Source organism: Lepidochelys kempii, chromosome 8 (genome assembly GCF_965140265.1).
Source record: "Lepidochelys kempii isolate rLepKem1 chromosome 8, rLepKem1.hap2, whole genome shotgun sequence".
In the NCBI taxonomy this organism is placed as follows: Eukaryota; Metazoa; Chordata; order Testudines; family Cheloniidae; genus Lepidochelys; species Lepidochelys kempii.
The window spans coordinates 70,438,103-70,460,920 of record NC_133263.1 but is presented as its reverse complement, the minus strand read 5'-3'; the positions used below and the strand labels follow the sequence as shown (position 1 = coordinate 70,460,920).

The following is a 22,818-nucleotide window of genomic DNA, read 5'->3' as shown; positions in this document are numbered from 1 at the left end:
ATCTGTAGTAACAGGTTTTGAAATATGAAAAATATTAATATATATGTGACAAACTTAATGGAATCTGCATGGGACTTGCAAACCTAGTAATATGAACATCAGACCTCACAGATATTTATTCAGTAGGCTTTGCTCTCGTAGCACATTCAACGGAATACAAGTCATCTTTCCTTAAAAAAAACCCCATGGACTTTTCAAAAGCAGTTAGGTAGGAGACAATATGAAAGAGTTTAGTTTTGCTTTTTGCATTTCAATTTTCCTCAGTGTTTAAGAAAAATCAAAAGCTTTTCAGATGCAATTACTGTAATACAAACATATTTGGCTTTTTTCTTGAATACGAACACATGCACATTTCCATTTAAGTAATTTTGCAAAAATGATTTCCATGCTGTTGTAAAGAAAATCTTAAATGTCAAAGTTACAGTAGGAAAAAGGATGTCTGAATGACACAATGGTGTTCCTTTGGGGCGGGGGGACAGTAAGAGTCTAGGCACCTTCAGAAATTAGAGGATTTGGATATGATGAAAATGAGTCAGCCAAGAATAAAACACGTATCTCAAATACAGCAGTAATGTCTATAAGCCTCTCTGAGCTACTGCTTTGTCTGCAAGTTTGCAACTATAGAAGTGTTTTTATATATCTGGTAAAGGGTACAGTGATACTTTTCCACAATATTTTGCTGAAGCAGTCTTTAAATGAAACGACTGCTGAAGTTCTAAGCTGAATAAGGCCTTTTCAGGTCATTGAGCTAAATGAAACTAAATCAGTTTCTGAGTAAACATATTTAGTGTCCCCTAAAGGAATCTGTCTATCCTGCAACCTCCAAACTATTTAAAAAGGAATATAGTCTTCTATACACAAAAGACATTTAAAAGGTTATATTGTCAGCTTCCCCTAACTAAAGAAACTATCTGCAGACACGATTCAACAGTGATTCCTTAGATCATTACACTGAGAAATTCTGAATATGAAGTCAGTCACTTATACCAGTAAGCAGTACAGTATTTGCTGGGGTTTTTTTTTCCGGTTCCGATGCTGCCTGATTGGTGTCTGAGTTGACTGGTAAGTCCATAACTCTGATGTTCATATCTTTGAAGTTCTACTGTATCTCTTTCTGCACATACCAAAGGCAGTTCAGTTTGATCCATGAGATTAAATGTGAATGGGAAAAACATGAGCCAAAAATAATTAAAAAAAAAAATCAAAGACTGACAAGTTGGTGGCAACCTTTCTGAGACGGACTTCTTTCCCAGCCCACCCCACCTGAGAGAAGTGTTCTCACTATCTGTAGGATGGCCTCTTCAGGATCTATCTTTTTATGTATATATATTGCCCATCCCATTATACATATGCAATATATATTCAGACCCGGTCTCTCCCACTCTGTTGATAGTCTGATCTTAGTGTCCATTCCCTGCCTTCTCCCACTCCCCAGGCTCTCAATCCATCCCCATCTCCAGCTGCCAGTCCATTTGCCATGACCCCAACTCGCAGTTTGAATTTCCCTCCCCTCCCTCTTAGCCTCTAATTAGCCCCTTTCCTCTCCCCCCACAACCCTCAGGCAGGTCTCTCGTCTCTTCTGCATCTGACCCAGCATTGCCAGTCCACACAGCTCAAGGCAGCAACTGAAGTGAAAATCCTGCTCCGCAAGGTGGAATCTTCAGGGAAATAAGCTGTGAAGCTCTAGCAAGTCTCTAGAGAGAATGTGCCTGCGATTTTTCAAAGGCTTATAACTTTGCCAAATATGGGTGGCTTTTCACAGTAACAACAGAAAGCACTTGTGGCACCTTAGAGACTAACAAATTTAGTCTCTAAGGTGCCACAAGTACTCCTTTTCTTTTTGCGAATACAGAACAACATGGCTGCTACTCTGAAAACAGAAAGCACATCCCTGATATAAAGCTCTAATACCTCCATGCTCTGTAGCAAGGAGTTGAGCTTCTAAAAGAAAAGATCACCAGAACTTTTTAACATGGGCAAAGCAATGTGCTTTCCCTAAAGCCCTTTTATTGGAAACACCTCAATCATATTAGAAGCTGACACTCAGCATGGAAAATTTTAGCCCACATGATTAAACTTCAAACTGAAAACAGGGTCTTATGTTTACCCCACACTTCACACTTTATAATAGGAAGTGCTACCAGCCCTGCCTATAGCACACATTAGGCACCCCACATTTGAAATAATGTGTACAGCAATTATATCTGACCTACTAAGGAGGTCATCATATAGATACCCAGAGGCATCTTGAATGGTGTGAACTAGAGAAGCTGTTTGTCCCTTAAGGGAAACTATAAAGTTACTACAGTTTCCATTCTCGATCATATCTCTTGTCTACTTGGACATCTGGGATGTAGTAAGCATAAGGTATAAGAAAGAATGAATTAGAAAGATGATTCCACAGCCCTAAATGTAGTAATACTTGTATTTTAGGATCACTGCTTGGAGAAACTTCATGCCAAAGATATTTCTGCAGAGGAATGCAATTCAAGTCTGTAGTGCTTTATCATATGGTCAGTTGATGACCAGGTGGCAGATGCACAGATTTTCTCTGGGGGTAACTGACAGTCTGCCTGCGCAGAAGGTCACTAATGTATTGAGTTACCTCTGATCCCTTCTGAAATCAGTTTATGTATAACTGGATATACTTCAATGATAGCTGATTAATTTGATTTACCTAGGTATGCTAGCTGTGGATGCTTTCAGGACCAGCGGGAAGGAATGAATATAGAGAGATGTTTTCTTGAATTGTTTGTTTCTACAACAGTATTTTTTACTGACTCTCTCAAAGCTGCCATGTGCCATGCATTTTCCTTTGGTGCTGAAGTTTTGGAGAAGAAAGAATGATTTCTTGTGAGTTTACTCTTGGTTACAAATGACTTTGTGATCAAAGACCTACTTTGTCCTCATGGATAGTATTCTAAGGCTTCAGAGTAACAGCCGTGTTAGTCTGTATTCGCAAAAAGAAAAGGAGTACCTGTGGCACCTTAGAGACTAACCAATTTATTTGAGCATGAGCTTTCGTGAAAGCTCATGCTCAAATAAATTGGTTAGTCTCTAAGGTGCCACAAGTACTCCTTTTCCTTTTATTCTAAGGCTTGTGTTGTCTAAAAGCAGAGATGTTTGAGAATTAAATGCCATTAGTTCAAATGGATGGGTTACAAGAGCTCGTAGCATTGTGGACAGACCTCAACAGGAAAATATGCCTTTTGGTTTGGATAGGATGAGCTACCCCAAGGAATCTTGATCAACTAGAGACTGAAGTTTGGAAGAGATGTAGAAGAGCAGGAGGTTTTATGAAAATAACTATGCCATACATTAGCTCCCAGACCCAATTGTCTGAAGTTGATTGGAACCAGATACATTTTAGAAGTGGGATAACCTTCTCCCCAATAGCCATTTCTGGACATAGACAGACACTACTGAACTCATTCTGATTATCTGGACTGGAAAAAAGTGTTGGTCCCATTCCTGGATGTGGACTTCCCCTTAGTATTCTGAGTCAAGGTCTTACCCATTGGATAAGAGTAGTATTTTTTTCTGTAGTTAGGAATGAAATGAACGTCTATCTTTAGAACAGGGTCTTATCGTTTCTCATATTTTCCTGAGTGAGCACTTTCATTTGTATCTCAGCCACTACCTTATTAGATTTCTCATGGAGCAAAATTCTGTGAACCTGAGATCACAGAGGATTAGCTTTGGATAATTATCTGCTGTCCAGGGTTTAAGAAAGAGTTAGCTTCTGATCCACTGAATTGCTACCATGGTTCTTACTGCCAGCCTCACAGAATCCATCTGTTACAAACATTACTAAAAATCCCTAGCTTCTGTAAGTTAAATTCATCATGGGTCTTGAGGATCATCAGTTTTTAGGATGTTTCTGTCTGCAGAGTTTTTGGTCTGAATGGATGGGTCACAAGGGTTTGTTTTTGAAGAGGTTACCATCTCTCTGCCACTACTGCATAAACTTGGGGACTATGATGACAGTCTAGATTCCGGGATGCTCTAGAATTTCAGTACCTGACAATTAAACCTCTTTCCTTTGTCAGGGGTTTCCCACTACTCCCTAATGGACTTCTTCAAAAGGAGGAATGCAAGGGAATTGCAACTTATTTTGTAGTTTTGTGAAGGAGATATTATCCTTAGATTTAGCTTGCTCATTCTCTCTCTCAGGTTGGATATCAGTGGTTTCCACCACCTTCCTCCATATGGATTCAAACCAAATCCATATACCACACACACAACCAGAGAATTTTTTTTTAAAATAAGAAATTTGATATTTAATTTAAAAATCAGACTTCTAAAATAGTTTACTTTTTAAAAATAAACAAATTTATAATAAAATTTGAAATCAGAACAACTTATGTTAAGGCATAAACTATTGAAATAATTTTCTGCTGCTCAAGTTTAAAAGAAAATTCAACCACTGAATTCATGGAAATCACTGGCTAAGACTTGACTTCAGACGCTGCTGAAGTGCTGAACCATCTTTTCACAGAATCAGCCTCTCCTGCAGGTGAAAAGCAAATATTTTCTTTGTTTCTGTTTAATCAACTAGTTCATTCATTTGCTGAGAAGCGAAATGGGAACTGAAAAAGCAGAGAAGCTTGTTTTCCTCTACTAAACTATGAATAAAAACAAGGTGTGAGAAGATAAGGTTTACTAGTTCTAAAAACTTGAAGGACAAGGTAACCAGAAACAATCAGGTCAATTTCACTAACTACAGATATTTCCTTTGTTTAATGAATCAGTTAGTTTTAAATGCAAAACTTGCATATTTAGTTTTATTTAACTAATAAAAAACATTTTAACATTGTTTGTGCATTTTAACTGAATTCCTATTTACATCCAAATGCAGCTTAAACAAATCACATGTAAAAAAATCTTGTACATAAATATGTTATTTCAGACAAATCTAAATAAATGTAAGTTAAGGTATATAATTGCTTAAATAAATGAATATCAATATAGAGTATCTTCCTGGTTAGCAAAAAGAAATACCAAGTTTAGTGTAAAGGCTATATTCAGTAGTTGTAAGTCAAGATATTTTAACAGTTATACCAGTCAATGAAAATGAACCTTTCTTTAGGAAAGTGACTAAAAAGTCAAGGTTTCCTGCTTGCTTACTTAAATCACAATACAAATCAGTCATTTAAAGTCACTTTGATTAAAAAGCAAAATCAATCCACTCTCATACAAACATGCCAGGGGGAAGAAATGTTCCTGCTTCACCATTGCAGGGTTTTCAAAATCCTGAAGCAGATAGTGCCCCTTCCTTGATGGTGGTATTAGAACTTATGGAAAGAGGACAATCTGGTGCAATTCTTGGCTTTTCTTCCCCCTTCGTTTTTAGTATTTATTTTGTCTTATGTGGAGTGGGAGAGGTCATCATTTCAGTAGGACCATCCCCTTTTCTTGCTGGGTGCTCCATTTTGCTCCAGCATCTCTTCATCATCCAATCCCTAAGAGAGCATAGGATCTTTCTCTCAGTAAAGAGACTCAAAGAATACTTGATTCCTTGCCAAGTGATTCAATTACCCACTTAAGAATCTGGGATGATCCTTGAGCTTTTCCTTTTCCAGGTGGAATGGAATGGGGATTCAGAAATAATTTTTAAATACTTCTCTCTCATTGATATCCTTGATAGATGAAGGAGGTCTGGTTTTCTTAGTCGCAAGAACCAAGAAGGATTGAACCACTCTCAAGTTGTTTCTAAGAAAGGTTTGACTCATGTGGGGCGGGTAGGCTGCAGTCTTAACAAATCCATGCTCTGAATCCCTAGCAAAATAAGAGTTCATGGACTGGGAGTGATTGTGACAGAGCTCCCTTCTATGTCTCCTGAACTTTGGCTTGCTCTGTGTCTTCTCCATGGAGGAGGAAAGGAAAGGAAAAGGAGAGAATGAGCTCAGTGGGTCACACCATTTAAGAAACAAAGCTCCCCAAATTTCTGTCTCCTAAAGGAGAAGAAAGGATTTTTATTTGTCACTCCCTCAAAATAAACCATAAAGGCAGAAGAGCTGAATGCTGCCTTTTTTGTACTACCAGAGATAGAGAATGTATTGCAAGGACAGGAATGTGACCACACCTTAAAGCCCCAGAAACGGTATCTGCATCAAGAGACGAGAGGCACAACCCAACTCACAGACGGGGAGGGAAAGACCAGGAGCCAGAAAAATGCACTAGTTGAAACACAGTTACTAAGACTAACTTGTTCAACTGCTTTTTCAAAAACTCACACTACTGTCCACACATTTTACACTTTCGATCCTGTGGATATTATGACCAAGCACTGGCATTTCAATTTAAAAGGTGTGTTTCTTTATTAAGGACACCCAGTGCCTTTTTATTATTTTATGAACAGTGGCAGCTTAGCAGGATTTTTATGCCAGCAGCTCAGCAAACTTTGTATATTTTTGGTAGATGTCTAAACACAAGGTGTGAACAAAACAGCTCTCTACTCAAAGCTTTGATCACTTGTATAAAATTAACTTAATTCATAAGTCTACCTATACAGGCCCCACTGAAAGAAACTGATTGAGATGGCTTCTGTTACTTGTAAAATTCAGTGTATGACATGGAAAATTACCAGCAAGTTATTACTTTTCTAATGAATTAATTTTGAACTACAGTGTTGTCAGCCTTAATTAGTGGGTGATCAGCAGTGATTTTCTCAGATGGAAATGTGTCTTAAACACTGCTCTCAATCCACATGGATTTATTATTCTATCCGGGAGCAAATGTTTTCTCCAAAAGTCAAAGAAGAATTTCTTGGGAAGTAATCATTTTATAACCATAAAATTTTTACATCACACATTCACGATTTTGAAAATGCTTCAGGAAAATCAAGTCCTAAAGTAAAAATTTCAACAAGTAATATTTAATTTGCAAACGTACCTAAATGGAAGATATGGTGGATTAGATCCAGATAAAAGTGCTCTGTATGCGTCTTCTGGTGTTTTCTTTAAGTAAATTACCTGGAAAAAATGCAACCAGTCATTAGAAAACAGCCACTGGACTAAACCGCAAAGTAGTCATGAAAAAAATAAATCAAATTGTACGATGTATTTCTTCTGACATAATATAGTCATCTGTATTTGTCATCTTAATTTGCATGTAATTTATTCCTTCCCTCATTATTATGTAGACCTAATAGGGTGTATCTACACAGAAATTATCTTCAACAGAAGTTACAAGTAAACAGAAATATTGTTTATAGATTATTGCAATCTAGAGGCACACAAAGGAAGACAATACAAAACAAACTAAAAATCAATGAGTAAACTATTCCTATGATTTAACCTCCGATTAGGACAATATCCATGAACAGATCTCCATTCAGTGATTGGCCCATTTCTTTCCAATGCCTTCACCGGCATAGGTTATTGAACAGGATGCTCCCAACTCCACCAGTGCCTCACAGAAGCTCTCTCAAATACTGTGACACTCTTCAAAAATGCAGTAGATGTCGCTTGTGATCTGGTGAATGCACTTGCACCCTGTGAGGGCTGACAACCCGCAGACTCATAACAGGTACAGATACAAACCAATAGAGACGGTCTAAATGGATTAGCAGAAATGGGAACCCAGTCAGATCTATCCACGAAGGACATTAATCTTCTAGGAGATCTCCTAAACTGCTTATTGCTATCCAGGTAGACAGCTAAGGCCTTTCTAACACCCAGCAAAGGGAAATAGGATTCCTGCTGGAACTATGAGTTTTTGGAAAAAATACTGATAGATGGATAGATGATTAGGAGGCAGCTACAGGCGGATCTGCAAACTCTGCCGCTTCTGCTGTGGGAGCCTCAGCTGAGGCTGACTCGCCCTGAGGAACCTGCTCTGACTCAATGTCTGTAGTGAGGGGGCAGACAGGAGACTGTTGCAGATAGTCTGTCGGATGCCCACAAGGCTGACCTATACCTTTGCAATGGGTGGTGAAATTCCCAGTGGTTCCAGAGTTGCTAGGGGGCTGGCCACTGGCCCTGGGGCCATGATGCCCCTGATGGCCCGCAGGCAGGGTCTCCTCCTTGCTGTCGGAGCCCGAGGAGTGGGGGAGACTTGTCTGGTGGGACGAGGACGGTGACGAGGCCGCCTCTCTACCCTAATCCCATCGGCTCTGGCTGTGGACCTCCATTGAAGAGCTGTACAGGGCGATGGCTCTCAGTGCCACAATCCCGGTGACGTTCTGCAGATCAGAGACAGTACCCCGGTGATCTACGCCTTATGAGCGGTGCCGTTCGGTAGAGCGGAAGCGGAAACAGGAGCGAGAAGACCAACGTGATGGAGACCGTCGATGCACCTTCCGTGAACCATACCAGCAATGGGGCTCAAGGGACTAGAGTCTTGACCCTCTAGAGCCATGCCGTGAGCTGGGAGAGAGACTTGGGTGCTCCCGGCACCCAGGCTGTGGGGACTGGTGCCATGCTGCTGCGGGTCTGCGCTAGACCACTGGCAATTGACACCTAGAGCTCGAGGAACGCTGCCTGGAGTCTGGGGACTGATGCCAGGAACTCTGCAGGCAAGCCGACCCACGTCTGGGGACTGGTGATGCTGTTCAGGTGAGCGCTGACAGGGCACTCCCTACAGCGAGGAGCGGTGCCACACTGATGGGGACTGTTGAAAGGGTCCCAAGGCAGATTTACCCCTTGAACAGGGCACCACCATGGCCGGCGTGGGCAACATTGGCAGGGAGCATGGACGGCAATGCAAGGTGCCAAGTATCTCTGCCACTCCCCAGGGCGGCATGCCGGTGGGCCTTGGAGGGGAAGAGCTACCCCGCGTGGGTCTTTGCTCTTTTCTAGCTCTCTCCTTCCCTTTATTGGGCGTAGGAGAATGTCCCCTCCTGGCCTCTCTTTCTTGCTTTTTAGCCAGTACTGAGGCTGTGGTGCTAGGAGCAGAGTTAAATCTGGTGGTCTCTGAGGCCGGTGCGAAGGCCAACTCCATAAAGAGCGCTCTGAGACGAATGTCCTGCTCCTATTTGGTCCGCAGTCTGAAGCTCTTGCGGATGTGACACTTGTCACTAACGTGGGTTTCCCCTAAACACTTCAGGCAGCTGCTATGGGGATCACAGACTGACATAGGTTTCTTGCAACAGTCACAAAGTTTGAAGCCTGTGGACCGGGGCATGTCTCGTCCCTAGGCTAAATCCTGTTCAGGACTAACAAACTATCACTAACTCTACACTAAGGGGACTATAAAACTATCAAAGTTTTTAATGACTGTACAAAAAAGTTCACAACCAGGCACAGTTGAGAGGAGTGAGCCTGCTGAGGCCAGGAGATGTTTCAGCACTGTCACTGCCGGTAAGAAGGAACTGAGGGAGGGGGAAGCCAGCAGCGCCCCTTATACCAGTGCATATGCATGCCACTCCAGGGGGCACCAGAGCCAGTCCCCTACAGATACTACTATGGGAAAAACTTCCGGCAACGGTGCATATGGCAAGCATGCATATCTACAATGGAATGGACATGAGCAACCACTCAAAAAAAAAAACAAACAAAAAAACAGTACTTCTGAGAGATGTGGGATTCCCCCAGAAAATGGACACACTTGGAGTGTCTGTCACTCACCAGTATAGCCTCCTGGCAAGAGAGGCAGCACTGAAATCTGGTGAAACAGGAATATCCTGCCAGAAGAGAACAAAGCTCCCAAGGGAAAAGAGGGGGCAGACAGTTCTCTCACCTAAAACTAACTATATAAACTCTACCAACAACCCTAAGCCAACTACTATGACAGAAAAAGAGAAAAGTCAAGTATGCTCTAGGCAGATACACCTGTATTCTGTCTTGGGGCAAGACAGCAGAGAAGGAACTGAAGGTGGTTCGCCCACACATCCCTATAAAGCAGAGGTGGGCAAACTACGGCCCGTGGGCCGGATTCGGCCTGTGAACTGTTTTAAGCTGGCCCATGAGCATCTGCTAGGGACTGGGGTCTTGTGGTTGCCCTGCTCCGGCGCTCCAGCCTGGGTGCAGGGTTGGGGGTTGCACCATGTGGCTCCCAGAAGCCGCGACATGGCCCTGCCCTGGCTCCTATGGCCCCCTCCAACACTCCAATGGGAGCTGCAGGGACGGTGCCTGTGGATGGGGCAGCGTGCAGAGCCACCTGGCCGCCTCCAACTAGGAGCCAGAGAAAGGATATGCTGCTGCTTCCGGGAGCCGCTTGAAGCATCACTCGGAGCCTGCTCCCCTGAGCCTCTCTCCACGCCCCAACCCCTTGCCCCAGCGCTGATCCCCCTCCTGCCCTCCAAACCCCTTGATCCTAGCCCAGAGCACCCTCCTGCACCCCAAACCCCTCATCCCTAGCCCCACTCCAGAGCCTGCACCCCTTCCTGCACCCCAAACCCCTGCCCCAGCCTGGAGCCTGCTCCCACACCCTGAACTCCTCATTTCTGGCCCCACCCCAGAGCTCTCACCCCATCCTGCACCCCAACCCCAATTTTGTGAGCATTCATAGCCTGCCATACAATTTTTATTCCCAGATGTGGCCCTCGGGCCAAAAAGTTTGCCCACCCTTGCTATATAGCCTTGGTGTCTGCCATGGAGAGGTGTGGGGTGCATGTGTGGGCTGAACAGGCACTGATAGCAAGAAATCTCTGATACAAGACATGAGAGAAGCATGGGCATCTGAAGTAGAGCACCCATAGGGACACTATTTGAAGAAAACCAACTTTTAGGAGTTTTACAGGTTCCGCCCCCCCTCCCCCCACCAGAATAGAACTGCATGTTGCTGCTGCTTCAGAAAGGTTTGAAGATAACAGACTGAGGGAATGCGATGTTTAAGATTGCAAAACAGTTTGGCTTTGACCTCAGTTTTCACTCTCCCAGGTTCCTGAATTATTTGTTTGATGGATAAAGCTTTCCATGCCTGGGACCTTGCACAGGAACATGCCAGATAATGACATGCTGGCCACAAACCAACTGTGAAGGAAAGTCACAGCTGCATGTCCTAAAAGGTTTTCAGAGGAGAAAAGGAAATCTGTAAGGTAGACTTGCAAAACTCTTTTCTCAAGGTTTGTATGACAGAATCTATTATATCCTCTTTCCTCTGACTCCCAATATCTACTTTAGAAGTAGCTTCTGAACACATCTTTGCAGAGGCTGGTATGTTTTCCTGAGAATTTTGCAAAGCAGCCTTAGGGCAATTTGGCTTGAAGCAGGAAAATCCAGACTTACAGTTATGAGAAGAGCGAGGGACTGCTTGTTGGTCCCCACTTAGGAAGTAAACAGCATGTCAGGTTGCTGATCTGACTTCTAAGATTAAGAGCAAGTAATCTCTCAAGGCTACAGAGTAGGATTAAGAAATTGTTTATATTTTCAAGTTAGGGATGAGACCATTATAGTTCAACATTGTAAGGAGAGTGATCACTTTAGATAAGCTATTACCAGCAGGAGAGTGGGGTGGGGGGAAGGTATTTTTTCATGCTTTGTGTGTATAAAAAGATCTTCTACACTTTCCACAGTATGCATCCGATGAAGTCAGCTGTGGCTCATGAAAGCTTATGCTCAAATAAATTGGTTAGTCTCTAAGGTGCCACAAGTACTCCTTTTCTTTTTGCGAATACAGACTAACACGGCTGTTGCTCTGAAACCGAGATTAGCGTAGTTTCCATTTGAGTGAGTGTGAGTGTGTCCCAACAGATATGCTATGCTTGTGTGCTGGAGAAGAATAAGAGCAACTAGTAAAGAGAGATCCATTTCTGAAAAAGAAGAGGTACTAAAATGTCAAAAAACTAGAGCACTTATGCTGCAAGGGAAAGCTAATGCTGTACTTTCCCATAGTTGACTGTGTGCCAATCATCACAGTTAATACAAAAAAAAACCCAATCACAGAATGCTGGTATTAATAGAAAAAAATAATATTTTTGGATTCAAGGGAAGTTATACAAGCCAATCTTTTTAAAGTAGTATCACATTATATAGAGTGGGTCAAAACTACTCACTTTATTAACCATTACACCAAAAATTTACCCATCAGCACTTAGTTGCAAGTCAGAATAATTCAGAGTAGGAAAAATGTGCATGTGTTTCCATAAATACACTTACAAGTTTAATACACAGCTATAAAAATTCACTCTGGGATGAACTAGGCAGGTCAAAGGATACTTTTATACTCCTTAAAATTAAACTTTTTTGTAACATGAATGTTACTCAACTAATCTATAATTAGAACCAATTTATTTGACTGTTTTAGAAGCTATATTTTGTTTTTTTAAATCAGAAGATTAACTAGTGTGCATATGAAAATATCCCATAATAAAAAGGGGCAGTTTTTTGGTTTACAGTCACACTGATAGAAGAGGAGTACTTGTGGCACCTTAGAGACTAACCAATTTATTTGAGCATAAGCTTTCGTGAGCTACAGCTCACTTCATCGGCTGCACTGATGTAATACACTGATGTAATAGACCAAGCTATTATCTGCACATCAGCGATCAAAGATTTACAGCATCAACCAACCAAAGAAATGTTAAACCACCAAATTATTTTTCTAAGAGAATAACCATATCCTGTGCACATGCAAGCCCAAGCAGCATACGGTGGCAATCAGAAAGTATTAGTTAGGACTGGTAAACAGGTTAGCTTGGGACAGGCGCTCATATGAGCGGAGACTGCCAATTGTACCACATTGCATGGAAATTTTCCAGGGTTTTTCCCACTAGTACATTTTAAAATACTTCACTTGCTGCAACACTTACATGTAGATTTGAATTCAGCATTAAATACTGGAAGAACAATTTTTAGAAAGTCCCAGATCAGAGAATCACAGTCTGGATCAGGGGCCATCTGCATGCTTGCTCAGCAAGGAGCACACACTGCCCTATATAGATCTTAAGCCAGAGGTGGGCAAACTACTGCCTGCAGGGTCACATCCAGCCCGCGGGACCCTCCTGCTCAGCTCCTGGCCCGGGAGGCTCACCCCCGGCCCGCCCCTGCTGTTCCCCCTTTCCTGCAGCCTCAGCGCACCACGCCGCCTGTGCAATGCTCTAGGCAGCCGGGCAGTGCAGTTGCAGAGCCGCAGCCTGACCCAGTGCTGTGGGTGGCGCGGCTGTAGCATCGCCAACCACCGGTGCTCAAGGCAACACAGTAAGGGAGCAGGGGGGTTGGATAAAGGCAGGGAAGTTGGGGGAATGGTCAGGGGGCGGGGGTGTGGATCGGGGCGGGAGGGGGCAGTCGGGGGGGGGGGTTGGATGGGGCGGCGGGGGGCAGTCAGGGGCAGGGGTTCCAGGGGCGGTCAGGGGACAGGGAGAAGGGGTGGTTGGATGGGGCAAGGGTTCCGGGGGGCAAGTCAGGAATGAGGGGGGGGTTAGATGGAGCAGCAGGGGACAGGGAGCAGGGGTACGGTGGATGGGACAGGAGCTCGGGTAAGAAGCACGGGGGTGGAGGAGGGTGTCGGATAGGAGGCGGGGGCCGGGCCACGCCTGGCTGTTTGGGGAGACACAGCCACCCCTAACTGGCCCTCCATACAATTTTGGAAACCCAATGTGGCCCTCAGGCCAAAAAGTTTGCCCGCCGCGTCTTAAGCTCTCTGCCAGGGGCTCTGCAGAGGCTCGATACCCTGCCTAATCCAGATTCCTTTACTTGAGTTTCTGTGGTGGGAGTCCACTGTTTTACTCTTCATTTCTCTTATTCAGCCTTCTGGTAATAGGGGATGCTTAAGATTTGCAAGGAGTACTTCATTCCAACAAGCATAGAGGCTGCTCTCTACATTTGGGCCTCAACCATGTTGCTCTGTACCAGTACTGAGTATTTCCTTTTAACACCATTATGGTAACAGAGGGAAAGCTACTCCATAGAGGCCAGCTAGAGCAGCAAACAATCTTGTAGCAGGTACCAGGGAGAAGGGCGGGGGAGGGGAAACAAAACACCTTAATCCTTCCAGAACCTGTCCCACTGCTGGGACTGCAGGAACTTGTGCGAAGGGGATCAAGATGGGGGAAGAGAATGCTGGGTAAGGTGCAATACAGAAGGAAGGGAATCTAGAACTCTCCCTCCCCCTCACAAAAAAATTTAAAACCCAGGGTATAGCAGGTTAAAATATTAGTTAAAAGGGAACTTTACAAAACTATTCTTAACCACTATATCTGGGGAAAAACAAACCTTTAAAAAATGCCTGAAATATAACAAAATATAACCTGGTAGGAATCTGCCATGTCCAAAGTTTCCAGGGCAGACTAAACCTCTGAAAATCTAGGTCCCACTAAAAACCATTGGGGAAAAAAAAATAAGATTTTCTCCATTAAAAAAAAAAAGTTTTTATAGTTGGTTTAGCCAGTTAAACTATTAAGTTATCAGGTAACTAAACTTAGAACAGTTCACTCTTAAAATGATATTTACCTTTTACTTATTTTCAATGGTTTCTATGGAGACCTAAGTTTTCCACAGGTCTAATCTGTTTTAGAGGGTCAATATTGTACTAGGAATCATAATGTACATCCTCAAGATGGCACTGAATGGAAAGTTACTGATACAATGACAGACAGAGCTAACATATTTTGAATACTTGTTTATTCCTCTTTAGAATATTTAGCTTTCCATGTTATGAAGCATTATTGAGAGGAAAAAAATATCTTTGCAGCCTTGTTTTCAAATTTGAGATTTCTGGCTCAAATCTGAATTTCCAACATTGTGGAGTTAGACCTAACATTTTTGCAGTGCAATTTCTTTCCATTTTGTTGTTAGGTTAAGCAGTTTCATGCCCAGTAGTATTCATGACTCCTTCCTCTAAAAATCACTTTCAATAATATGGTTTATTAATTGACTTGTTTTGCAAATAAGTCTATTTATAAATAGATATTGACCAATGCAAGTTTTTATATTTTTACAACATCCAACTGTGGAGGAGTACTTAACCAAACAAATGGCTCTTGCTTGGGAGAGCTTATAATCTATTGTTAAGAAATATTACTTGTGAAGGTGTCAAACGTGGGAAGGGATGGCATGAGGATGAACGAGGGCAAGAACCCTTCCCATCTTTGTTTTTCTCAAAACACATTTACAGTGCAAAAAGTGATTGACAGTTACACAACACTAACCCATTTAGAGAATATTAGGGTAACTCTAGTGGCAATGAAATGAGAACTTATTCTTCCCTACTACTTAATAAGTCTAGCAACAGGCACCTCCCTTCAACTTTGAGCTGTATCAAGGAGGATTCAAGGACCCCTACTACTACTTTCTGGTATATTCAAGTCTGGCTAAGTCACATGTAGACCCTAACTTTAGGATATACATTACTAGACCATCTGACTGGCTCTTATCTACACAATCTGAATAAGTCCCCATATAGAAAGCATTCGATTAACACACATTATGTAATTCTATATTTAAAATAAAAGTTACACTTTCTAGTTTTAATTGGAGATAGAATTATTAAAGTGTAAAGAAAAAAGACCGGTTTGAACACGATGACTAAGCATTTTCCCCCAAAGGCTAGTTACAGCTTGAAAGGAGGTTACTTCTTGCATACTCAGTGGTGAGTTGGAACTGATTGTTAAATTTAGAAGCCCTTTTAGAACCGGTTGTCCCACGAGGAACAACCGGTTCTAAAAGGGCTTCTAAATTTAACAACCGGCCAAAAGCGGCGCCTTAGGTGCCAACTCCATGGATGCTCTGGGGCTGGAGCACCCACAGGGAAAATTTGGTGGGTGCAGAGCCCCCACCGGAAGCTCCCCCCTTGCCCCCGGCCCCGGCTTACCTCTGCTCCACCTCTGCCCTTCAGTTACGTTCTGCTCTGCTCTGCTTCTCCGTCCCCCGCAGTGGTTTCCCACGAATCAGCTGTTCGCACGGGAAGTCTGTGAGGGCTGAGAAGCAGGCAACGGCTTTGCACTCAGGCCCAGGGAGGCAGAGGCGAGCTGGGGCGGGGGGCCATGAGGAGGGCCGCCCGTGCCGCAGTAGGTAAACCGGGGGGCAGGCGCAGGGGAACTGCTCCTCGCTCCAACTCACCTCCGCCTCCCTGGGCCTGAGCACGAAGCCGCCTGCTTCTAAGCCCTCCCAGGCTTCCTGCGCGAATAGCTGATTTGTGGGAAGACGGGGCGGGAGGAGGAGGGGGAGGGGAGGTGAGAAGCAGAGCAGGGCGGCGCGTTCAAGGGCAGAGGCGGAGCAGAGGTGAGCCGGGGCAAATTTTCCCTGTGGGTGCTCCAGCCCCAGAGCGGCTGCTCTCCTTGTTAGCTACGCTACCCCACCCCTAGGAGCTGGAGAGACCTGCCGGATGCTTCCCGGGAGCCGCCACAGGTAAGCACTGCTGGGACTCCCCACCTCGCCCCCCGGCAGGTCCCTCTGGCTCTTAGAGGCGGGGACCCACTACGGTGGCCCATGAGACCCTCCTGCCCGGTTCCAGGGGCAGTCAGGGGACAGGGGTGGATGGGGCAGGAGTCCCGGGGGCAGGCCATGACCCCCTCATGGGGTGAGGAGGGAACTGGTTGTTAAGATTTTGGCAGCTCATCACTGTACATACTGCTTTAGTAATGCATATAAAAGTTAAGGATGGATTGCCTCTATCCTGTGAAGAAATAAAATGAAAGATATTCAAAATGTGAGTTAAATGAATTTAAGCACAAACATTTAATTCTGCAACATTATGGCGGGGTCTTTTTGCCATGCCTGAGAGGCTACAAAGGAATATAAACAGACCTTGAAAGTGCAAGTACAGCAGAGCCTCTTTACAGACCATGCACTGTAAAACTGCTGGTTCCCTAAAGTGGGAAGCTAGCTAAATTATCCAAATATGGAAGTTTTCTTCACATTATTAGTTAATTCTGAAGAGATGAATGAGCAGTTGCATCTTAAGAACAGAGAAGTCAATGCTAGTTACCAAGACTGAAATAATAATGGCGACTAGAATAACAGTGCAAAATGAAGGCATAACACATGATTTAGAGACAATTCAGAGGATTATTTAGAAGAGGAGAGAGAGAAAAGGAACCACCTAAACCAATTTAACAATTACTCTGGCTCTAAACTGGAGTCTTCAGCCAGGACTGCTGTTGGGGTATGTCTACACTGCAGGTGGGAGTGAGCCTCCAGCCTGGGTAGACAGACTTGCTCTAAATTGGCTCGAGCTAACATACTACAAATAGCAGCACAGACTCTGCACCTTGGGCTCGCAAGCCCACCCAACAGCTTGGCTGCCATGGAGGATTAGCCACTGGGCCGACGAGGCCCATGCCCAGGGGCCCCAGCCAATTGGGGGACTGTGGAAAAAAATGGGTACCCTCAGTCTCTCAGGGAGCAGACGGAGCAGGACAGAGCGGCTTTCCACCCTGTGCTCCAGGTCCTGCCTCAGCAGCTGGACACTGCCTCCTGGGTCTTACTGCCTGTTTCCTCTACAACCATCAGTACTGGGTTGGGGGTGGGGGGCAGAGCAAGAGAGGGTGCAGATAAGAAGAAGGGGAGAAAAAGGGGTAGGGAATCGGGAAGAGAAGGGGATATGGGAATGGGCAGGGAAGCAGGAGCCCAGCAGGTGGTATTCCCTGGGCAGCAGCAGCCCCAACCGCAGCAGCAGCTGGTGCCAGAGTGGTCGCCAGCAGCAGATGGAGCTCCCCTGTTACGCCGTCCTGTGCCCCCCACAGCACCACTGTAAGCAGGTGGAGAAAGCCAGGGAACCAGGGGGACTGGCTTCAGCGTGCATGCATGCTTTTCTTCCTCCCAAATATAAACAGTCAAACTACACCTATTGCCTAGGGTGGCCAATTTTGGTTGGACATATTCCTGGCGGTTTCTTCACATGACAATCTTTAATTAAAGATTAATCTTTAATTCCTGGAGACTCCAGGCCAATCCTGGAGGGTTGGCAATCCTACTATGGCCCCAGGATTGGAGATCTAACTCCTGCTACAGCCTCAGGGCTGGGGGAGCTCTCGCTTCCCGCTTCAGCCTGGGGCCATAGCAAGGGGGTGGGATACAGAGCTTCTCTTGTATGGGGGCCGCAGTGGGAGGGGGGACAGAAAGGAGCCAGGTTGCAGAACTGCAGTGTGGGGGGAAGAATGGGGCAGACCATGTGTGGAACGTGGTAGGGGAAGGGACAGAACAGGGTGGGGCCGTAGGCATGGCCACAGGCAGATGGGGCAGAGCTGCAGATGGAGGGGGTGGGGAGGGCCCCCCCTCACTTGCTCTGGCCCTGGAACCCACAAAACCTTAATCTGCCTCTGCCTGGTTGTCTGGGCTTGGGTCACTAGCTTGGGCAGCTGCCTGAGGCACAATACCTACAATGCAATTTTTTTGAGCGCTAGCATGAATTTGTCTACCCAGACTGGGAGGCATGCTCCCTGCTGGAGTGTAGACATACTCAAACTCTTTTCCTCCCCCAATACCACCACCACCAGATGCTCTGATCCTGGGTTCCCACCTTTAGGCAGTTTGGGGGTGGAGAAGATTAGAATTTGGTTTATGTTCCTGACATTTAAGGGAAGAGAATTGGGGCTAGAGTTAAAAGACCCTACATGAGTGAACACGGATTTTGTCCCTCTCCCTTTCCCCTCCAGGAAAGTCTCTCATGAGATCAGTAAGAAATTCAGATTAATATCCTCTTCATAACCTTGGGGGGGAGGTGTACCCCACTTTCCAGTCTCAATGGGTTTGCAAATGAGGAAGGTAGTACCCTTATGTATAAGAGGATACATTTGGAGATTAGTGGAGGGATAGACAGTCAGTCATGAGAAAGTGGTTTGTTCTGTTATGCAACTCAGAGCAAGACTCATGGGATTAGTGTGAAACTCTGGGTTTCTCTCACACTTGGGCCAGACTGAATTGTCAGATCTCAGTGGCAGACATGCAACTGAGGTAGCATGAAGTGGTGTGTCCCCTTATTGCTAAGGGTCGGATTCAAAATTGTGGTGGAACTGCCGCCTTCATCTGGGGGATGATGTTGAGATGGACCCTATACTGACAATGACTTGCACTGAATGCACTTACATAACAACTCAGCTGCAGACACTGTTTCCATTCAGTGGCCACATTAGGTGGATGCAAATGACAGAACAATGCTACTGCACGAGGATTTCAAAGGTATGTGGTAGGATTTGAATCCTTAATCCAGGCCATAAGGGGGAGAAGATTACATCTTTCATGTGAGACCCAGCCTGGAATAAAGATAGGACTGATGTCAGCACCACAGCACTTCAGGACATTATGCAAGGATGCTGAAGTTCCTCACTGAGGTGGCCGATAAGCTAGAATACTAACATCCATATTGATGACAGTTCTTATGACACAGCTCAGTAGTTCATGGCTAGAGCGCCGTGAAGTTCTTTTTATAGTTTGTTTTATATTTCAGAAATTTCAGGAATTTATATTTCAGGAATTTCTTATTTCGTTTTATCCATTAAAACTGTTTTATTTCTTTATTACATTCTGAGGTATTTAATGTCAATCACCACATATAAATAACAGCATATAAATCCTAGTTTATCTACACAACATCATTTTATTAAACATTATTAAAGGCCTTGAGATACTCACCAACAACTATCATAGTTAGCTACACCAAAATACCCCAGACAACTCCTTAGGGTCCCCCCTTGAAGTTTACCTAGTACTGCAGCCCCCTAAACAACCCCAACTTCTTCATACCCACTGATGGGCACCACAGATCTTCCTAATCTTCCTGCTTCCTTCTCCAGCACTGACTCCACCCCCGTCCTCATCTTTATATCACCACGGAGCCCTCCCTCAGGCATCCTCATCTCCCCTTATACGTCCCTCCTCTCCCACTGAACCTCATCCTACCAGCTCCCCAATGAGCCCCAGCAAACCCTCCCTTTAATTATTTCCCCTCTCCAACTGAGCCCCAGCTCCCTCTAAGTCCCAGAAACCCCTTCCCTATTCCCCCTTAGATAATTCCCCCTCCCCCACTGGTCCCGCCCTGTGGAAGTGGGTAGGAGGGCATCATGATGACTAAGGGACAACTGGCCCAAATCTGACTGAGTGGCACTGCAACCCTATGCTCCACGTCATAACACCCAGACCAGGGAGCCAGTAGCCACATGGTGACCAGGAATAGAGGCCCATGTATTTTTGCATTTGTACAATACCACAAAATAAAATAAAACCTTGAAATTAAAAACTTACAGTTTTTAATTTCATGTAGTTTTTGTTAAGGTTTTATTTTATTTTGTGGTATTGTACAAATGCAAAAATACATGGGCCTCTATTCCTGGTCACCATGTGGTTAATGGCAGTCTTCATATGGCTGACCACTCCCCTAAACTGCTTCTATGCATTCAGAGTAATATCTCGACAGAACAGGAACAAAAGCCATACCTTCCATTTGAGTTTAGATCAAGAGTACTAGAACTGCTGGGGATGCTCTATGTTGTGACCTGTGCTTTGGACCCCAAATCCTTCTCTGGTACTCACTGTGTCTTTGCTTAAGTTTGCCTATCAGTGAAGCTGATACAGCTTTAATTTATACCATCTATTTCAGAAAGCTACCTCCTATCTCTTTTGGAGAATAGTCTGTCCTCAGTTTAGTTGTTTCCCTCCTGGTAGAGATCATAATTATAAGTTTGTTGCTTTCTTAGAATTCTGGATCCAGTCTTGAGCATGGAATCAAGGAGAAGTTATCTACCCTGAACAGTAACTGGAGTTCTTTGAGATGTTTCTTCCTATGGTGCTTCATTATGGGGGGCATAGGGCCCAGTCGTACCTGAAGCTGAGCGCCTATAGGGACATTACTTGAAGAATGTCACATTCTTTCCAACCCACAAATATCTCCAGTGTTTCCAAAGAGTTTTTGATAAATTTTTCGTGACAACCCTTTCTCAGTGGCTTAACATTCAGATACACAAATCCACTTTGGGGTAAAGCTTGGCACTAAAAGACCACAGGATGCTTGGTTTAATACTCTGTTTTAAAACCAAGCTTTTAAAATTAAAATTACTATTTGATTAAAAAGAGAATGACACAGTAAATTTTACAAGAGTTTGCAGTTATCCGCCACGACCACAACTACAAAAAAACCAAACCCACCCCTCATTCATAAGTCAGATCCTTTTGCTTGCTCACACAGTGTGATCATAATACTCAAAGTGTGACAATTTCCTAGGTCAAAGAATTATTTGCAGTTAAGGGAAACTAGATTGTAAGGGAAAAAGGTCCAAATTAAACAGCGCTGCAGTAATGGTAGATAAATTTTCTATTCTTAAGACTTCTTTCAGAATTCTGGCATAATGCCATTTGATTACCTGTTCTGATTTCCTTTGAGATATATATTACCTGTCTGAGAAATGTATAAGCTTGATATCTACATTAGTTTTTCTGATGTGGGATACAGAACAGATTAATGTAGAAACTGCTACAGAAATAATTCACTTACAAAAGATAAGCAATTGGAGCTTACCATTAGAGCAAGAAATACCAATTGCTAGAAAAATCTATGACTTATCCTCTAAAAGAACCAAGATCTCTCCCCATATATCTCATGTACTGCATAAACGGAATATTAATTCGATCAGGGTCTGTACAGCTCAAGGATAATGGAAAAAAGTCAGTGTACTTAACTGTATTTGCATTATAAATTAAAATCTGTAATCATCTTTGTTATTCAGTTAGTTCAGCTATAGGACAAACACTTTTGGATACCCATTTTAATTACTGATTACATAAACAATTCATACTGAAATTAAACTTTAAAAGACCGGAATAGGCTACTATAGGAAAAGCAACTCCATCAAAGTTCTAAATTACACCTTGAAGAAACAGTACAAAGAGCTAGATTACAGAAGATTGAATGACAGTCTCACTATTTCACTGAAGTCTATGTTTAGCCACAGTTTTACATGGCAGCAAAAGTGTCTGCTCAGGGAAGGACAGAGGTGTATATAAACAAGTGATACTTACTGCATATGACCCTATTAAAAATGCTGCATTTGCTCGTTTCCGTTGATCAAAGCTGGTATAGTGAACTATTTTCTTTCTTGATAGACTGAAAGACTGTATAAAGAGAAAGGAGAGGGATGTGTCAGCTACATTAATTACAGTAAGACACAGGATTTACAAAAAGCCAGAGCTTTAGAAAAAATCATTTTCAATTTGATAAAATAATTAAAAATATTATGAGGTGGGTGAGGTAATATCTTTCATTGGACCAACTTCTGCTGGTGAGAGGGTTCCGGAGTCCAGGCTCTAGCTTGAGCCTGAATGTCTACACCACAACTAAACAGCCCATTGGGCTCAGGCTGAGTGAGTTGGCATGGGCCAGCCATGCGTTTTTAACTGCCGTGTAGACATACCCTTAGCATTAGGCCTAATCTTATTTGCTGCATTGATTTTACTAATCCTTCTAAAACCATCTGAAAAGAAACAGTTAAATAATTGCACAGATGAGGAGATACAAGTCATAGTGAATAAGTGTCTAAAAACAGCAATATTTAGTTCACAAGGATTCTCTTTATAATTAAATAAAGGAACACCAATGATTACAATATCTCAGCAAGAATGGAAATCTCAGAAATCCATAACGGACTTAAAACCGGAACAGTGTTAGTTAAAGCACATGTGAACCACAGTGATGTAGTGATATTTAGTTCACTCAGTGAATAAGTGTTGAATCACTGAATTTATAATATTGATATTTTGTCATTCCATGTCATAAATATAAAGGGAAGGGTAAACACCTTTAAAATCCTTCCTGGCCAGAGGAAAAACCCTTTCACCTACAAAGGGTTAAGAAGCTAGGATAACCTCGCTGGCACCTGACCAAAATGACCAATGAGGAGACAAGATACTTTCAAAAGCTGGAGGGAGGGAGAAACAAAGTCTCTCTCTGTCTGTGTGTGTGATGCATTTGCTGGGAACAGAAAGGAATGGAGTCTTAGAACTTAGT

At 43.6% G+C, this 22,818-nt stretch overlaps 1 protein-coding gene across 7 annotated transcripts in view; it reads right to left on the bottom strand.

The window, feature by feature from the left end:
- The window catches only part of CDC14A (cell division cycle 14A), a 123,693-nt gene that overhangs the window by 68,823 nt on the left and 32,052 nt on the right, over positions 1–22,818 (bottom strand). For all 7 annotated transcript variants that reach the window (XM_073356909.1, XM_073356911.1, XM_073356914.1 and 4 more), the window contains 2 exons: positions 21,834–21,926; positions 6,895–6,974 (listed from right to left, as the gene is read on the bottom strand). In XM_073356909.1, the coding sequence (XP_073213010.1) occupies positions 6,895–6,974; positions 21,834–21,926 (173 nt within the window). The remainder of the gene's footprint in view (positions 1–6,894; positions 6,975–21,833; positions 21,927–22,818) is intronic.